The 18,990-nt window shown below is 49.2% G+C and overlaps 1 protein-coding gene across 1 annotated transcript in view; it reads right to left on the bottom strand.

The window, feature by feature from the left end:
- Positions 1–18,990, bottom strand: part of LOC139372803 (angiopoietin-2-like) — an 84,510-nt gene that overhangs the window by 5,117 nt on the left and 60,403 nt on the right. Inside the window, exon 8 of the mRNA XM_071112608.1 lies at positions 16,700–16,830. Coding sequence (XP_070968709.1) covers positions 16,700–16,830 — 131 coding nt within the window. The remainder of the gene's footprint in view (positions 1–16,699; positions 16,831–18,990) is intronic.

The following is an 18,990-nucleotide window of genomic DNA, read 5'->3' as shown; positions in this document are numbered from 1 at the left end:
TAGGAGGAGGGAAGGTAGAGGATAGAGTAGGAGGAGGGAAGGTAGAGGATAGAGGAGGTAGAGGATAGAGGAGGGAAGGTAGAGGATAGAGTAGGGAAGGTAGAGGATAGAGTAAGAGGAGGGAAGGTAGAGGATATAGTAGGAAGAGGGAAGGTAAAGGATAGAGGAGGGAAGGTAGAGGATAGAGTAGGGAAGGTAGAGGATAGAGGAGGGAAGGTAGAGGATAGAGTAGGAGGAGGGAAGGTAGAGGATAGAGTAGAAGGAGGGAAGATAGTGTATAGAGTAGGAGGAGGGAAGGTAGAGGATAGAGTAGGAGGAGGGAAGGTAGAGGATAGAGGGGGGAAGGTGGAGGATATAGTAGGAGGAGGGAAGGTAGAGGATAGAGTAGGGAAGATAGAGGATAGAGTAGGAGGAGGGAAGTTAGAGGATATAGTAGGAGGAGGGAAGGTAGAGGAAAGAGGAGGGAAAGTAGAGGATAGAGTAGGGAAGGTTGAGGACAGAGTAGGAGGAGGGAAGGTAGAGGATAGAGGAGGGAAGTTAGAGGATAGAGGATAGAGGAGGGAAGGTCGAGGATAGAGTAGGAGGAGGGAAGTTAGAGGATAGAGTAGAAGGAGGGAAGATAGTGCATAGAGTAGGAGGAGGGAAGGTAGAGGATAGAGTAGGAGGACGGAAGGTAGAGGATAGAGTAGGAGGAGGGAAGGTAGAGGATCGAGTAGTTGGAGGGAAGGTAGAGGATAGAGTAGGAGGAGGGAAGGTAGAGGATAGAGTATGAGGAGGGAAGGTAGAGGATAGAGTAGGAGGAGGGAAGGTAGAGGATAGAGTAGGAGGAGGGAAGGTAGAGGATAGAGTAGCAGGAGGGAAGGTAGAGGATAGAGGGGGGAAGGTGGAGGATATAGTAGGAGGAGGGAAGGTAGAGGATAGAGTAGGGAAGGTAGAGGATAGAGTAGGAGGAGGGAAGGTAGAGGATATAGTAGGAGGAGGGAAGGTAGAGGAAAGAGGAGGGAAAGTAGAGGATAGAGTAGGGAAGGTCGAGGACAGAGTAGGAGGAGGGAAGGTAGAGGATAGAGGAGGGAAGGTAGAGGATATAGTAGGAGGAGGGAAGGTAGAGGATAGAGTAGGGAAGGTAGAGGATAGAGTAGGAGGAGGGAAGGTAGAGGATAGAGTAGGAGGAGGGAAGGTAGAGGATAGAGGAGGTAGAGGATAGAGGAGGGAAGGTAGAGGATAGAGTAGGGAAGGTAGAGGATAGAGTAAGAGGAGGGAAGGTAGAGGATATAGTAGGAGGAGGGAAGGTAGAGGATAGAGGAGGGAAGGTAGAGGATAGAGTAGGGAAGGTAGAGGATAGAGGAGGGAAGGTAGAGGATAGAGTAGGAGGAGGGAAGGTAGAGGATAGAGTAGAAGGAGGGAAGATAGTGTATAGAGTAGGAGGAGGGAAGGTAGAGGATAGAGTAGGAGGAGGGAAGGTAGAGGATAGAGGAGGGAAGGTGGAGGATATAGTAGGAGGAGGGAAGGTATAGGATAGAGTAGGGAAGGTAGAGGATAGAGGAGGTAGAGGATAGAGAAGGGAAAGTAGAGGATAGAGTAGGGAAGGTAGAGGATATAGTAGGAGGAGGGAAGGTAGAGGATAGAGGAGGGAAGGTAGAGGATAGAGTAGGGAAGGTAGAGGATAGAGGAGGGAAGGTAGAGGATATAGTAGGAGGAGGGAAGGTAGAGGATAGAGTAGGAGGAGGGAAGGTAGAGGATAGAGTAGGGGGAGGGAAGAGAGAGAGCGAGGGCAGATGGACCAGACGCCTCAAACCCCCAACCTAGTGGAGAGGGGAAAGGTCAGGGGTCAGGAAGAGTGAGAGAGAGGGCAGATGGACCAGACGCCTCAAACCTCCAACTTAGTGGAGATGGGAAAGGTCAGGGGTCAGGAAGAGAGAGAGGGGAAAGGTTGGGGATCAGGAAGAGAGAGAGGGGAAAGGTCAGGGGTCAGGAAGAGAGAGATTACACCAAAGAGGAAAAAGGAGGTTGTGTGGTCAAATAAAGGTCAAACTAAGCCATTTCATGTTTATGTACAACTTTACAAGAGGAAAACATGAGGAGGAGCCAAACAAAGGATGAACAATATAGTCAGACCAGTAAAACATTTATAAAAATTGGTATTACGTAGCAGGAGAGAAGGTAGAGGATAGAGTAGGAGGAGGGAAGATAGAGGATAGAGGAGGAGGAGAGAAGGTACAGGATAGTGTAGGAGGAGGGAAGGTAGGGGATAGAGGAGGGAAGGTAGAGGATAGAGTAGGGAAGGAAGAGGATAGAGTAGGAGGAGGGAAGGTAGAGGATATAGTTCGAGGAGGGAAGGTAGAGTAGGAGGAGGTAAGGTAGAGGTTAGAGTAGAATGCGGGAAGGTAGAGGAGAGAGGAGGGAATGTAGAGGATAGAGTAGGAGGAGGGAAGGAAGAGGATAGAGTAGGAGGAGGGAAGGTAGAGGATAGAGTACGAGGAGGGAAGGTAGAGGATAGAGTAGGGAAGGTAGAGGATAGAGTAGGGAAGGAAGAGGATAGAGTAGGAGGAGGGAAGGTAGAGGATATAGTAGGAGGAGGGAAGGTAGAGGAAAGAGGAGGGAAAGTAGAGGATAGAGTAGGGAAGGTAGAGGATAGAGTAGGAGGAGGGAAGGTAGAGGATAGAGGAGGGAAGGTAGAGGATAGAGTAGGGAAGTTAGAGGATAGAGTAGGAGGAGGGAAGGTAGAGGATAGAGTAGAGAAGGTAGAGGATAGAGTAAGAGGAGGGAAGGTAGAGGATATAGTAGGAGGAGGGAAGGTAGAGGATAGAGTAGGGAAGGTAGAGGATAGAGTAGGAGGAGGGAAGGTAGAGGATAGAGTAGGAGGAGGGAAGGTAGAGGATAGAGGAGGTAGAGGATAGAGGAGGGAAGGTAGAGGATAGAGTAGGGAAGGTAGAGGATAGAGTAAGAGGAGGGAAGGTAGAGGATATAGTAGGAGGAGGGAAGGTAGAGGATAGAGGAGGGAAGGTAGAGGATAGAGTAGGGAAGGTAGAGGATAGAGGAGGGAAGGTAGAGGATAGAGTAGGAGGAGGGAAGGTAGAGGATAGAGTAGAAGGAGGGAAGATAGTGTATAGAGTAGGAGGAGGGAAGGTAGAGGATAGAGTAGGAGGAGGGAAGGTAGAGGATAGAGGAGGGAAGGTGGAGGATATAGTAGGAGGAGGGAAGGTATAGGATAGAGTAGGGAAGGTAGAGGATAGAGGAGGTAGAGGATAGAGAAGGGAAAGTAGAGGATAGAGTAGGGAAGGTAGAGGATATAGTAGGAGGAGGGAAGGTAGAGGAGGGAAGGTAGAGGATAGAGTAGGGAAGGTAGAGGATAGAGGAGGGAAGGTAGAGGATATAGTAGGAGGAGGGAAGGTAGAGGATAGAGTAGGAGGAGGGAAGGTAGAGGATAGAGTAGGGGGAGGGAAGAGAGAGAGCGAGGGCAGATGGACCAGACGCCTCAAACCCCCAACCTAGTGGAGAGGGGAAAGGTCAGGGGTCAGGAAGAGTGAGAGAGAGGGCAGATGGACCAGACGCCTCAAACCTCCAACTTAGTGGAGATGGGAAAGGTCAGGGGTCAGGAAGAGAGAGAGGGGAAAGGTTGGGGATCAGGAAGAGAGAGAGGGGAAAGGTCAGGGGTCAGGAAGAGAGAGATTACACCAAAGAGGAAAAAGGAGGTTGTGTGGTCAAATAAAGGTCAAACTAAGCCATTTCATGTTTATGTACAACTTTACAAGAGGAAAACATGAGGAGGAGCCAAACAAAGGATGAACAATATAGTCAGACCAGTAAAACATTTATAAAAATTGGTATTACGTAGCAGGAGAGAAGGTAGAGGATAGAGTAGGAGGAGGGAAGATAGAGGATAGAGGAGGAGGAGAGAAGGTACAGGATAGTGTAGGAGGAGGGAAGGTAGGGGATAGAGGAGGGAAGGTAGAGGATAGAGTAGGGAAGGAAGAGGATAGAGTAGGAGGAGGGAAGGTAGAGGATATAGTTCGAGGAGGGAAGGTAGAGTAGGAGGAGGTAAGGTAGAGGTTAGAGTAGAATGCGGGAAGGTAGAGGAGAGAGGAGGGAATGTAGAGGATAGAGTAGGAGGAGGGAAGGAAGAGGATAGAGTAGGAGGAGGGAAGGTAGAGGATAGAGTACGAGGAGGGAAGGTAGAGGATAGAGTAGGGAAGGTAGAGGATAGAGTAGGGAAGGAAGAGGATAGAGTAGGAGGAGGGAAGGTAGAGGATATAGTAGGAGGAGGGAAGGTAGAGGAAAGAGGAGGGAAAGTAGAGGATAGAGTAGGGAAGGTAGAGGATAGAGTAGGAGGAGGGAAGGTAGAGGATAGAGGAGGGAAGGTAGAGGATAGAGTAGGGAAGTTAGAGGATAGAGTAGGAGGAGGGAAGGTAGAGGATAGAGTAGAGAAGGTAGAGGATAGAGTAAGAGGAGGGAAGGTAGAGGATATAGTAGGAGGAGGGAAGGTAGAGGATAGAGTAGGGAAGGTAGAGGATAGAGTAGGAGGAGGGAAGGTAGAGGATAGAGTAGGAGGAGGGAAGGTAGAGGATAGAGGAGGGAAGGTAGAGGATAGAGTAGGGAAGGTAGAGGATAGAGGAGGGAAGGTAGAGGATAGAGTAGGAGGAGGGAAGGTAGAGGATAGAGTAGAAGGAGGGAAGATAGTGTATAGAGTAGGAGGAGGGAAGGTAGAGGATAGAGTAGGAGGAGGGAAGGTAGAGGATAGAGGGGGGAAGGTGGAGGATATAGTAGGAGGAGGGAAGGTAGAGGATAGAGTAGGGAAGGTAGAGGATAGAGTAGGAGGAGGGAAGGTAGAGGATATAGTAGGAGGAGGGAAGGTAGAGGAAAGAGGAGGGAAAGTAGACGATAGAGTAGGGAAGGTCGAGGACAGCGTAGGAGGAGGGAAGGTAGAGGATAGAGGAGGGAAGGTAGAGGATAGAGTAGGAGGAGGGAAGGTAGAGGATAGAGTAGAAGGAGGGAAGATAGTGCATAGAGTAGGAGGAGGGAAGGTAGAGGATAGAGTAGGAGGACGGAAGGTAGAGGATAGAGTAGGAGGAGGGAAGGTAGAGGATCGAGTAGTTGGAGGGAAGGTAGAGGATAGAGTAGGAGGAGGGAAGGTAGAGGATAGAGTATGAGGAGGGAAGGTAGAGGATAGAGTAGGAGGAGGGAAGGTAGAGGATAGAGTAGGAGGAGGGAAGGTAGAGGATAGAGTAGCAGGAGGGAAGGTAGAGGATAGAGGGGGGAAGGTGGAGGATATAGTAGGAGGAGGGAAGGTAGAGGATAGAGTAGGGAAGATAGAGGATAGAGTAGGAGGAGGGAAGGTAGAGGATATAGTAGGAGGAGGGAAGGTAGAGGAAAGAGGAGGGAAAGTAGAGGATAGAGTAGGGAAGGTCGAGGACAGAGTAGGAGGAGGGAAGGTAGAGGATAGAGGAGGGAAGGTAGAGGATAGAGTAGGGAAGGTAGAGGATAGAGTAGGAGGAGGGAAGGTAGAGGATAGAGTAGAGAAGGTAGAGGATAGAGTAGGAGGAGGGAAGGTAGAGGATACAGTAGGAGGAGGGAAGGTAGCGGATAGGGTAGGGAAGGTAGAGGATAGAGTAGGAGGAGGGAAGGTAGAGGATATAGTAGGAGGAGGGAAGGTAGAGGATAGAGTAGGGAAGGTAGAGGATAGAGTAGGAGGAGGGAAGGTAGAGGATAGAGTAGGAGGAGGGAAGGTAGAGGATAGAGGAGGAGGAGGGAAGGTAGAGGATAGAGTAGGAGGAGGGAAGGTAGAGGATAGAGTAGCAGGAGGGAAGGTAGAGGATAGAGGGGGGAAGGTGGAGGATATAGTAGGAGGAGGGAAGGTAGAGGATAGAGTAGGGAAGATAGAGGATAGAGTAGGAGGAGGGAAGGTAGAGGATATAGTAGGAGGAGGGAAGGTAGAGGAAAGAGGAGGGAAAGTAGAGGATAGAGTAGGGAAGGTCGAGGACAGAGTAGGAGGAGGGAAGGTAGAGGATAGAGGAGGGAAGGTAGAGGATAGAGTAGGGAAGGTAGAGGATAGAGTAGGAGGAGGGAAGGTAGAGGATAGAGTAGAGAAGGTAGAGGATAGAGTAGGAGGAGGGAAGGTAGAGGATACAGTAGGAGGAGGGAAGGTAGCGGATAGGGTAGGGAAGGTAGAGGATAGAGTAGGAGGAGGGAAGGTAGAGGATATAGTAGGAGGAGGGAAGGTAGAGGATAGAGTAGGGGAGGTAGAGGATAGAGTAGGAGGAGGGAAGGTAGAGGATAGAGTAGGAGGAGGGAAGGTAGAGGATAGAGGAGGTAGAGGATAGAGGAGGGAAGGTAGAGGATAGAGTAGGGACGGTAGAGGATAGAGTAAGAGGAGGGAAGGTAGAGGATATAGTAGGAGGAGGGAAGGTAGAGGATAGAGGAGGGAAGGTAGAGGATAGAGTAGGGAAGGTAGGGAAGGTAGAGGATAGAGTAGGAGGAGGGAAGGTAGAGGATAGAGTAGAAGGAGGGAAGGTATAGTGATAGAGTAGGAGGAGGGAAGGTAGAGGATAGAGTAGGAGGAGGGAAGGTAGAGGATAGAGGGGGGAAGGTGGAGGATATAGTAGGAGGAGGGAAGGTAGAGGATAGAGTAGGGAAGATAGAGGATAGAGTAGGAGGAGGGAAGGTAGAGGATATAGTAGGAGGAGGGAAGGTAGAGGAAAGAGGAGGGAAAGTAGAGGATAGAGTAGGGAAGGTCGAGGACAGAGTAGGAGGAGGGAAGGTAGAGGATAGAGGAGGGAAGGTAGAGGATAGAGTAGGGAAGGTAGAGGATAGAGTAGGAGGAGGGAAGGTAGAGGATAGAGTAGAGAAGGTAGAGGATAGAGTAGGAGGAGGGAAGGTAGAGGATACAGTAGGAGGAGGGAAGGTAGCGGATAGGGTAGGGAAGGTAGAGGATAGAGTAGGAGGAGGGAAGGTAGAGGATATAGTAGGAGGAGGGAAGGTAGAGGATAGAGTAGGGGAGGTAGAGGATAGAGTAGGAGGAGGGAAGGTAGAGGATAGAGTAGGAGGAGGGAAGGTAGAGGATAGAGGAGGTAGAGGATAGAGGAGGGAAGGTAGAGGATAGAGTAGGGACGGTAGAGGATAGCGTAAGAGGAGGGAAGGTAGAGGATATAGTAGGAGGAGGGAAGGTAAAGGATAGAGGAGGGAAGGTAGAGGATAGAGTAGGGAAGGTAGAGGATAGAGGAGGGAAGGTAGAGGATAGAGTAGGAGGAGGGAAGGTAGAGGATAGAGTAGAAGGAGGGAAGATAGTGTATAGAGTAGGAGGAGGGAAGGTAGAGGATAGAGTAGGAGGAGGGAAGGTAGAGGATAGAGGGGGGAAGGTGGAGGATATAGTAGGAGGAGGGAAGGTAGAGGATAGAGTAGGAGGAGGGAAGTTAGAGGATATAGTAGAAGGAGGGAAGGTAGAGGAAAGAGGAGGGAAAGTAGAGGATAGAGTAGGGAAGGTTGAGGACAGAGTAGGAGGAGGGAAGGTAGAGGATAGAGGAGGGAAGTTAGAGGATAGAGGAGGGAAGGTCGAGGATAGAGTAGGAGGAGGGAAGTTAGAGGATAGAGTAGGAGGAGGGAAGGTAGAGGATATAGTAGGAGGAGGGAAGGTAGAGGAAAGAGGAGGGAAAGTAGAGGATAGAGTAGGGAAGGTCGAGGACAGAGTAGGAGGAGGGAAGGTAGAGGATAGAGGAGGGAAGGTAGAGGATAGAGTAGGGAAGGTAGAGGATAGAGTAGGAGGAGGGAAGGTAGAGGATAGAGTAGGGAAGGTAGAGGATAGAGTAGGAGGAGGGAAGGTAGAGGATACAGTAGGAGGAGGGAAGGTAGCGGATAGGGTAGGGAAGGTAGAGGATAGAGTAGGAGGAGGGAAGGTAGAGGATATAGTAGGAGGAGGGAAGGTAGAGGATAGAGTAGGGAAGGTAGAGGATAGAGTAGGAGGAGGGAAGGTAGAGGATAGAGTAGGAGGAGGGAAGGTAGAGGATAGAGGAGGTAGAGGATAGAGGAGGGAAGGTAGAGGATAGAGTAGGGACGGTAGAGGATAGCGTAAGAGGAGGGAAGGTAGAGGATATAGTAGGAGGAGGGAAGGTAAAGGATAGAGGAGGGAAGGTAGAGGATAGAGTAGGGAAGGTAGAGGATAGAGGAGGGAAGGTAGAGGATAGAGTAGGAGGAGGGAAGGTAGAGGATAGAGTAGAAGGAGGGAAGATAGTGTATAGAGTAGGAGGAGGGAAGGTAGAGGATAGAGTAGGAGGAGGGAAGGTAGAGGATAGAGGGGGGAAGGTGGAGGATATAGTAGGAGGAGGGAAGGTAGAGGATAGAGTAGGAGGAGGGAAGTTAGAGGATATAGTAGAAGGAGGGAAGGTAGAGGAAAGAGGAGGGAAAGTAGAGGATAGAGTAGGGAAGGTTGAGGACAGAGTAGGAGGAGGGAAGGTAGAGGATAGAGGAGGGAAGTTAGAGGATAGAGGATAGAGGAGGGAAGGTCGAGGATAGAGTAGGAGGAGGGAAGTTAGAGGATAGAGTAGAAGGAGGGAAGATAGTGCATAGAGTAGGAGGAGGGAAGGTAGAGGATAGAGTAGGAGGACGGAAGGTAGAGGATAGAGTAGGAGGAGGGAAGGTAGAGGATCGAGTAGTTGGAGGGAAGGTAGAGGATAGAGTAGGAGGAGGGAAGGTAGAGGATAGAGTATGAGGAGGGAAGGTAGAGGATAGAGTAGGAGGAGGGAAGGTAGAGGATAGAGTAGGAGGAGGGAAGGTAGAGGATAGAGTAGCAGGAGGGAAGGTAGAGGATAGAGGGGGGAAGGTGGAGGATATAGTAGGAGGAGGGAAGGTAGAGGATAGAGTAGGGAAGGTAGAGGATAGAGTAGGAGGAGGGAAGGTAGAGGACATAGTAGGAGGAGGGAAGGTAGAGGAAAGAGGAGGGAAAGTAGAGGATAGAGTAGGGAAGGTCGAGGACAGAGTAGGAGGAGGGAAGGTAGAGGATAGAGGAGGGAAGGTAGAGGATATAGTAGGAGGAGGGAAGGTAGAGGATAGAGGGGGGAAGGTGGAGGATATAGTAGGAGGAGGGAAGGTAGAGGATAGAGTAGGGAAGGTAGAGGATAGAGTAGGAGGAGGGAAGGTAGAGGATATAGTAGGAGGAGGGAAGGTAGAGGATAGAGTAGGGAAGGTAGAGGACAGAGTAGGAGGAGGGAAGGTAGAGGATATAGTAGGAGGAGGGAAGGTAGAGGAAAGAGGAGGGAAAGTAGAGGATAGAGTAGGAAAGGTCGAGGACAGAGTAGGAGGAGGGAAGGTAGAGGATAGAGGAGGGAAGGTAGAGGATATAGTAGGAGGAGGGAAGGTAGAGGATAGAGTAGGGAAGGTAGAGGATAGAGTAGGAGGAGGGAAGGTAGAGGATAGAGTAGGAGGAGGGAAGGTAGAGGATAGAGGAGGTAGAGGATAGAGGAGGGAAGGTAGAGGATAGAGTAGGGAAGGTAGAGGATAGAGTAAGAGGAGGGAAGGTAGAGGATATAGTAGGAGGAGGGAAGGTAGAGGATAGAGGAGGGAAGGTAGAGGATAGAGTAGGGAAGGTAGAGGATAGAGGAGGGAAGGTAGAGGATAGAGTAGGAGGAGGGAAGGTAGAGGATAGAGTAGAAGGAGGGAAGATAGTGTATAGAGTAGGAGGAGGGAAGGTAGAGGATAGAGTAGGAGGAGGGAAGGTAGAGGATAGAGGGGGGAAGGTGGAGGATATAGTAGGAGGAGGGAAGGTAGAGGATAGAGTAGGGAAGGTAGAGGATAGAGTAGGAGAAGGGAAGGTAGAGGATATAGTAGGAGGAGGGAAGGTAGAGGAAAGAGGAGGGAAAGTAGAGGATAGAGTAGGGAAGGTCGAGGACAGAGTATGAGGAGGGAAGGTAGAGGATAGAGGAGGGAAGGTAGAGGATAGAGGATAGAGGAGGGAAGGTAGAGGATAGAGTAGGAGGAGGGAAGTTAGAGGATAGAGTAGAAGGAGGGAAGATAGTGCATAGAGTAGGAGGAGGGAAGGTAGAGGATAGAGTAGGAGGACGGAAGGTAGAGGATAGAGTAGGAGGAGGGAAGGTAGAGGATCGAGTAGTTGGAGGGAAGGTAGAGGATAGAGTAGGAGGAGGGAAGGTAGAGGATAGAGTATGAGGAGGGAAGGTAGAGGATAGAGTAGGAGGAGGGAAGGTAGAGGATAGAGTAGGAGGAGGGAAGGTAGAGGATAGAGTAGCAGGAGGGAAGGTAGAGGATAGAGGGGGGAAGGTGGAGGATATAGTAGGAGGAGGGAAGGTAGAGGATAGAGTAGGGAAGGTAGAGGATAGAGTAGGAGGAGGGAAGGTAGAGGATATAGTAGGAGGAGGGAAGGTAGAGGAAAGAGGAGGGAAAGTAGAGGATAGAGTAGGGAAGGTCGAGGACAGAGTAGGAGGAGGGAAGGTAGAGGATAGAGGAGGGAAGGTAGAGGATAGAGTAGGGAAGGTAGAGGATAGAGTAGGGAAGTTAGAGGATAGAGTAGGAGGAGGGAAGGTAGAGGATATAGTAGGAGGAGGGAAGGTAGCGGATAGGGTAGGGAAGGTAGAGGATAGAGTAGGAGGAGGGAAGGTAGAGGATATAGTAGGAGGAGGGAAGGTAGAGGATAGAGGAGGTAGAGGATAGAGGAGGGAAGGTAGAGGATATATTAGGAGGAGGGAAAGTAGAGGATAGAGTAGGGAAGGTAGAGGATAGAGTAGGAGGAGGGAAGGTAGAGGATAGAGTAGGAGGAGGGAAGGTAGAGGATAGAGGAGGGAAGGTAGAGGATAGAGTAGGGAAGGTAGAGGATATAGTAGGAGGAGGGAAGGTAGAGGATAGAGGAGGGAAGGTAGAGGATAGAGTAGGGAAGGTAGAGGATAGAGGAGGGAAGGTAGAGGATATAGTAGGAGGAGGGAAGGTAGAGGATAGAGTAGGAGGAGGGAAGGTAGAGGAAAGAGGAGGGAAAGTAGAGGATAGAGTAGGGAAGGTAGAGGATAGAGTAGGAGGAGGGAAGGTAGAGGATAGAGGAGGGAAGGTAGAGGATAGAGTAGGGAAGGTAGAGGATAGAGGAGGTAGAGGATAGAGTAGAGAAGGTAGAGGATATAGTAGGAGGAGGGAAGGTAGAGGATAGAGGAGGTAAGGTAGAGGATAGAGTAGGGAAGGTAGAGGATAGAGGAGGGAAGGTAGAGGATATAGTAGGAGGAGGGAAGGTAGAGGATAGAGTAGGAGGAGGGAAGGTAGAGGATAGAGTAAGGGGAGGGAAGGTAGAGGAAAGAGGATGGAAAGTAGAGGATAGAGTAGGGAAGGTAGAGGATAGAGTAGGAGGAGGGAAGGTAGAGGATAGAGAAGGAGGATGGAAGGTAGAGGATAGAGGAGGGAAGGTAGAGGATAGAGTAGGGAAGGTAGAGGATAGAGTAGGAGGAGGGAAGTTAGAGGATATAGTAGGAGGAGGGAAGGTAGAGGAAAGAGGAGGGAAAGTAGAGGATAGAGTAGGGAAGGTTGAGGACAGAGTAGGAGGAGGGAAGGTAGAGGATAGAGGAGGGAAGTTAGAGGATAGAGGATAGAGGAGGGAAGGTCGAGGATAGAGTAGGAGGAGGGAAGTTAGAGGATAGAGTAGAAGGAGGGAAGATAGTGCATAGAGTAGGAGGAGGGAAGGTAGAGGATAGAGTAGGAGGACGGAAGGTAGAGGATAGAGTAGGAGGAGGGACGGTAGAGGATCGAGTAGTTGGAGGGAAGGTAGAGGATAGAGTAGGAGGAGGGAAGGTAGAGGATAGAGTATGAGGAGGGAAGGTAGAGGATAGAGTAGGAGGAGGGAAGGTAGAGGATAGAGTAGGAGGAGGGAAGGTAGAGGATAGAGTAGCAGGAGGGAAGGTAGAGGATAGAGATGGGAAGGTGGAGGATATAGTAGGAGGAGGGAAGGTAGAGGATAGAGTAGGGAAGGTAGAGGATAGAGTAGGAGGAGGGAAGGTAGAGGATATAGTAGGAGGAGGGAAGGTAGAGGAAAGAGGAGGTAGAGGATAGAGGAGGGAAGGTAGAGGATAGAGTAGGGAAGGTAGAGGATAGAGTAAGAGGAGGGAAGGTAGAGGATATAGTAGGAGGAGGGAAGGTAGAGGATAGAGGAGGGAAGGTAGAGGATAGAGTAGGGAAGGTAGAGGATAGAGGAGGGAAGGTAGAGGATAGAGTAGGAGGAGGGAAGGTAGAGGATAGAGTAGAAGGAGGGAAGTTAGTGTATAGAGTAGGAGGAGGGAAGGTAGAGGATAGAGTAGGAGGAGGGAAGGTAGAGGATAGAGGGGGGAAGGTGGAGGATATAGTAGGAGGAGGGAAGGTAGAGGATAGAGTAGGGAAGGTAGAGGATAGAGTAGGAGAAGGGAAGGTAGAGGATATAGTAGGAGGAGGGAAGGTAGAGGAAAGAGGAGGGAAAGTAGAGGATAGAGTAGGGAAGGTCGAGGACAGAGTATGAGGAGGGAAGGTAGAGGATAGAGGAGGGAAGGTAGAGGATAGAGGATAGAGGAGGGAAGGTAGAGGATAGAGTAGGAGGAGGGAAGTTAGAGGATAGAGTAGAAGGAGGGAAGATAGTGCATAGAGTAGGAGGAGGGAAGGTAGAGGATAGAGTAGGAGGACGGAAGGTAGAGGATAGAGTAGGAGGAGGGAAGGTAGAGGATCGAGTAGTTGGAGGGAAGGTAGAGGATAGAGTAGGAGGAGGGAAGGTAGAGGATAGAGTATGAGGAGGGAAGGTAGAGGATAGAGTAGGAGGAGGGAAGGTAGAGGATAGAGTAGGAGGAGGGAAGGTAGAGGATAGAGTAGCAGGAGGGAAGGTAGAGGATAGAGGGGGGAAGGTGGAGGATATAGTAGGAGGAGGGAAGGTAGAGGATAGAGTAGGGAAGGTAGAGGATAGAGTAGGAGGAGGGAAGGTAGAGGATATAGTAGGAGGAGGGAAGGTAGAGGAAAGAGGAGGGAAGGTAGAGGATAGAGTAAGAGGAGGGAAGGTAGAGGATATAGTAGGAGGAGGGAAGGTAGAGGATAGAGGAGGGAAGGTAGAGGATAGAGTAGGGAAGGTAGAGGATAGAGGAGGGAAGGTAGAGGATAGAGTAGGAGGAGGGAAGGTAGAGGATAGAGTAGAAGGAGGGAAGATAGTGTATAGAGTAGGAGGAGGGAAGGTAGAGGATAGAGTAGGAGGAGGGAAGGTAGAGGATAGAGGGGGGAAGGTGGAGGATATAGTAGGAGGAGGGAAGGTAGAGGATAGAGTAGGGAAGGTAGAGGATAGAGTAGGAGAAGGGAAGGTAGAGGATATAGTAGGAGGAGGGAAGGTAGAGGAAAGAGGAGGGAAAGTAGAGGATAGAGTAGGGAAGGTCGAGGACAGAGTTTGAGGAGGGAAGGTAGAGGATAGAGGAGGGAAGGTAGAGGATAGAGGATAGAGGAGGGAAGGTAGAGGATAGAGTAGGAGGAGGGAAGTTAGAGGATAGAGTAGAAGGAGGGAAGATAGTGCATAGAGTAGGAGGAGGGAAGGTAGAGGATAGAGTAGGAGGACGGAAGGTAGAGGATAGAGTAGGAGGAGGGAAGGTAGAGGATCGAGTAGTTGGAGGGAAGGTAGAGGATAGAGTAGGAGGAGGGAAGGTAGAGGATAGAGTATGAGGAGGGAAGGTAGAGGATAGAGTAGGAGGAGGGAAGGTAGAGGATAGAGTAGGAGGAGGGAAGGTAGAGGATAGAGTAGCAGGAGGGAAGGTAGAGGATAGAGGGGGGAAGGTGGAGGATATAGTAGGAGGAGGGAAGGTAGAGGATAGAGTAGGGAAGGTAGAGGATAGAGTAGGAGGAGGGAAGGTAGAGGATATAGTAGGAGGAGGGAAGGTAGAGGAAAGAGGAGGGAAAGTAGAGGATAGAGTAGGGAAGGTCGAGGACAGAGTAGGAGGAGGGAAGGTAGAGGATAGAGGAGGGAAGGTAGAGGATAGAGTAGGGAAGGTAGAGGATAGAGTAGGAGGACGGAAGGTAGTGGATAGAGTAGGAGGAGGGAAGTTAGAGGATAGAGTAGGAGGAGGGAAGGTAGAGGATATAGTAGGAGGAGGGAAGGTAGCGGATAGGGTAGGGAAGGTAGAGGATAGAGTAGGAGGAGGGAAGGTAGAGGATATAGTAGGAGGAGGGAAGGTAGAGGATAGAGGAGGTAGAGGATAGAGGAGGGAAGGTAGAGGATATATTAGGAGGAGGGAAAGTAGAGGATAGAGTAGGGAAGGTAGAGGATAGAGTAGGAGGAGGGAAGGTAGAGGATAGAGGAGTTAGAGGATAGAGGAGGGAAGGTAGAGGATAGAGTAGGGAAGGTAGAGGAGATAGTAGGAGGAGGGAAGGTAGAGGATAGAGGATGGAAGGTAGAGGATAGAGTAGGGAAGGTAGAGGATAGAGGAGGGAAGGTAGAGGATATAGTAGGAGGAGGGAAGGTAGAGGATAGAGTAGGAGGAGGGAAGGTAGAGGAAAGAGGAGGGAAAGTAGAGGATAGAGTAGGGAAGGTAGAGGATAGAGTAGGAGGAGGGAAGGTAGAGGATAGAGGAGGGAAGGTAGAGGATAGAGTAGGGAAGGTAGAGGATAGAGGAGGTAGAGGATAGAGGAGGGAAAGTAGAGGATAGAGTAGAGAAGGTAGAGGATATAGTAGGAGGAGGGAAAGTAGAGGATAGAGGAGGTAAGGTAGAGGATAGAGTAGGGAAGGTAGAGGATAGAGGAGGGAAGGTAGAGGATATAGTAGGAGGAGGGAAGGTAGAGGATAGAGTAGGAGGAGGGAAGGTAGAGGATAGAGTAAGGGGAGGGAAGGTAGAGGAAAGAGGAGGGAAAGTAGAGGATAGAGTAGGGAAGGTAGAGGATAGAGTAGGAGGAGGGAAGGTAGAGGATAGAGTAGGAGGATGGAAGGTAGAGGATAGAGGAGGGAAGGTAGAGGATAGAGTAGGGAAGTTAGAGGATAGAGGAGGGAAGGTAGAGGATAGAGTAGGAGGAGGGAAGGTAGAGGATATAGTAGGAGGAGGGAAGGTAGAGGATAGAGGAGGGAAGGTAGAGGATAGAGTAGGGAAGGTAGAGGATAGAGGAGGGAAGGTAGAGGATATAGTAGGAGGAGGGAAGGTAGAGGATAGAGTAGGAGGAGGGAAGGTAGAGGAAAGAGGAGGGAAAGTAGAGGATAGAGTAGGGAAGGTAGAGGATAGAGTAGGAGGAGGGAAGGTAGAGGATAGAGGAGGGACGGTAGAGGATAGAGTAGGGAAGGTAGAGGATAGAGGAGGTAGAGGATAGAGGAGGGAAAGTAGAGGATAGAGTAGAGAAGGTAGAGGATATAGTAGGAGGAGGGAAGGTAGAGGATAGAGGAGGTAAGGTAGAGGATAGAGTAGGGAAGGTAGAGGATAGAGGAGGGAAGGTAGAGGATATAGTAGGAGGAGGGAAGGTAGAGGATAGAGTAGGAGGAGGGAAGGTAGAGGATAGAGTAAGGGGAGGGAAGGTAGAGGAAAGAGGAGGGAAAGTAGAGGATAGAGTAGGGAAGGTAGAGGATAGAGTAGGAGGAGGGAAGGTAGAGGATAGAGTAGGAGGATGGAAGGTAGAGGATAGAGGAGGGAAGGTAGAGGATAGAGTAGGGAAGTTAGAGGATAGAGGAGGGAAGGTAGAGGATAGAGTAGGAGGAGGGAAGGTAGAGGATAGAGTAGAAGGAGGGAAGATAGTGTATAGAGTAGGAGGAGGGAAGGTAGAGGATAGAGTAGGAGGAGGGAAGGTAGAGGATAGAGGAGGAAAGGTAGAGGATAGAGGAGGGAAGGTAGAGGATAGAGTAGGAGGAGGGAAGGTAGAGGATAGAGTAGAAGGAGGGAAGATAGTGTATAGAGTAGGAGGAGGGAAGGTAGAGGATAGAGTAGGAGGACGGAAGGTAGTGGATAGAGTAGGAGGAGGGAAGGTAGAGGATAGAGTAGTAGGAGGGAAGGTAGAGGATAGAGTATGAGGAGGGAAGGTAGAGGATAGAGGAGGGAAGGTGGAGGATATAGTAGAAGGAGGGGAGGTAGAGGATAGAGTAGGAGGAGGGAAAGTAGTGGCTGTGTGTAATGGTGTTGTGCACTTGAGGTTATATTCCAATGATCCAAATGAAAAATACATTGTTAAATGAGTTTCAACTTTACTGATAGTTTTCTCACAAAAACAATTGTGATTGTGCCCCCTCTGGCACGTACACTCTAACCAACAGCAGCCTCCCTGACGACATTATTATGGACAACAACAAAAAAACATTTGTCAAACAGCAGCCAAGCATGGATCATCATGTCACCAGAATAAGGATATTTATCATAAAGGAGCATCAAGCTCATCACCGTGCTCTTTAACCACCCTGGGAAGGTCATCATCATTTACTTCATCTGTAGCCTAACAAACGGCATGGTTTTCCTGAGTTGGAGGACCACACAACACGTCATTATGTGATTCCAAGTTTACTTCCACATGACGGATATTATATCAATATTTCCACATAAAAGCGTTTCCACCGACATTTCTCGCTTAATTAATTTTTACCAGCAAAAAAAAAATAACACCACCTTGTCAAGCTCGTTTTGTTTCATTGACATTTGATTTGTTTACTGAGAAATGTTCTGTTTCCGTCAGGCCTGACATGCTTTATCTGGTACGTACTTGACGAGCAGAAAACAGCTGCATGGAAACCTGTTAGTGAAAGTGAGGGCCTCAGAGCCTGTACCTCCAGAAGACATCTGGGCACACTTGCAGGAACAGCGGTCGTTGTCTCGGTCCTTGGTGCTGAACTGGGTCCCAGGCTGGGTCAGACTACTGGTGCGGCCGGCGGTACCACTGAACCCCTGGGCATGGAGACTGGGAGAGGACCAGAACAATCAACACACAGACACATTAACAACCTTCTGAAATGGCATGGAGACTGGGAGAGGACCAGAACAATCAACACACAGACACATTAACAACCTTCTGAAATGGCATGGAGACTGGGAGAGGACCAGAACAATCAACACACAGACACATTAACAACCTTCTGAAATGGCATGGAGACTGGGAGAGGACCAGAACAATCAACACACAGACACATTAACAACCTTCTGAAATGGCATGGAGACTGGGAGAGGACCAGAACAATCAACACACAGACACATTAACAACCTTCTGAAATGGCATGGAGACTGGGAGAGGACCAGAACAATCAACACACAGACACATTAACAACCTTCTGAAATGGCATAGAGACTGGGAGAGGCCCAGAACAATCAACACACAGACACATTAACAACCTTCTGAAATGGCATGGAGACTGGGAGAGGCCCAGAACAATCAACACACAGACACATTAACAACCTTCTGAAATGGCATGGAGACTGGGGGAGGACCAGAACAATCAACACACAGACACATTAACAACCTTCTGAAATGGCATGGAGACTGGGAGAGGACCAGAACAATCAACACACAGACACATTAACAACCTTCTGAAATGGCATGGAGACTGGGAGAGGCCCAGAACAATCAACACACAGACACATTAACAACCTTCTGAAATGGCATGGAGACTGGGAGAGGCCCAGAACAATCAACACAAATACACATTAACAACCTTCTGAAATGGCATGGGAGACTGGGAGAGGACCAGAACAATCAACACACAGACACATTAACAACCTTCTGAAATGGCATGGAGACTGGGAGAGGCCCAGAACAATCAACACAAATACACATTAACAACCTTTTGAAATGGCATGGAGACTGGGAGAGGACCAGAACAATCAACACACATACACAGTATTTAACAACCTTCTGAAATGTGTTCTGTTAGACAGGTAACTCTATATCCACATTATAGCAGGGGGTGTAAAGCAATAACACCTATGTTTTTCCATAAGCAGATTATGATCTATGAGGTCAAACAAAACACCTCCCACAATCTTTTTATTACAGATTTCTCTCAGCCAATCATCAGTCATTTCTGTAAGTGCCATACATGTTGAAAACCTTTCCCTATTAGAGTACCGAAAATATGTTATTCATTTATTTACTCTGAAATATCATTGTATTTGGTCAAACACATTTTTATTCAAATAAAGTTTACTAAGGGTTGGTAACAGGATGATTGGTTGGCTGTTTGAGCCAGTAAAGGGTGCTTTTTGCTAATCTTAGGTAACAGACTTAATTTTGAAGAGGAAGGTGTTTAGTCCCTGGTTCCTTAGCTTAGTGGTGAGCTTTGAGGGCACTATGGTATTGAACGCTTAGCTGCATTCTCACATACTGTAGGTGTTCCTTTTGTCCAGGTGGGAAAAGGCAGTGTGGAGTACAATAGAGATTGCGTAATCTGTGGATCTGTTGGGGCGGTATGCAAGTTGGAGTGGGTCTATGGTTTCTGGTATGATGATGTTGATTTGAGCCTTAACCAGCCTTTTAAAGCACTTCATGGCTACAGACGAAAGGCAGGTTACCTTAGTGTTCTTGGGCACAGGAACTATGGTGGTCTGCTTAAAACATGTAGGTATTACAGACTCGATCAGGGACAGGTTTAAAATGTCAGTGAAGACACTTGCCTGTTGGTCAATGCATGGTCTGAATGCACCGAGTGCACATCCTGTTAATCCCTGCGGCCTTGTGAATGTTGACCTGTTTGAAGGTCTTTTACTCACATTGGCTACGGAGAGCGTGATCATACAGTCGTGCTGAACAGCTGGTGTTTTCATGCATGCTTCAGTGTTCCTTGCCTCGAAGCGGGCATAGAAGTAGTTTAGCTCATCTGGTAGGCTTGTGCAACTGGGCTGCTCACGGCTGGGCTTCCCTTTGTAGTCCGAATTGTTTGCAAACCCTGCCACATCCGACGAGCATCGGAGCCGGTGTAGTAGGATTCAATCTTAGTCCTGTGTTGACGCTTTGCCTGTTTGATGGTTCGTCGGAGGGCATAGCAGAACTTCTTATAACCGTCTGGGTGAGAGTCCCGCTCCTTGAAACCGGCAGCTCTCCCCTATTGCTCAGTGTGGATGTTGCCTG

This window comes from Oncorhynchus clarkii, chromosome 18, assembly GCF_045791955.1.
Source record: "Oncorhynchus clarkii lewisi isolate Uvic-CL-2024 chromosome 18, UVic_Ocla_1.0, whole genome shotgun sequence".
Lineage (NCBI taxonomy): Eukaryota > Metazoa > Chordata > Actinopteri > Salmoniformes > Salmonidae > Oncorhynchus > Oncorhynchus clarkii.
Note: the sequence above shows the minus strand (reverse complement) of the source record. Positions and strands in the feature narration are given on the sequence as shown.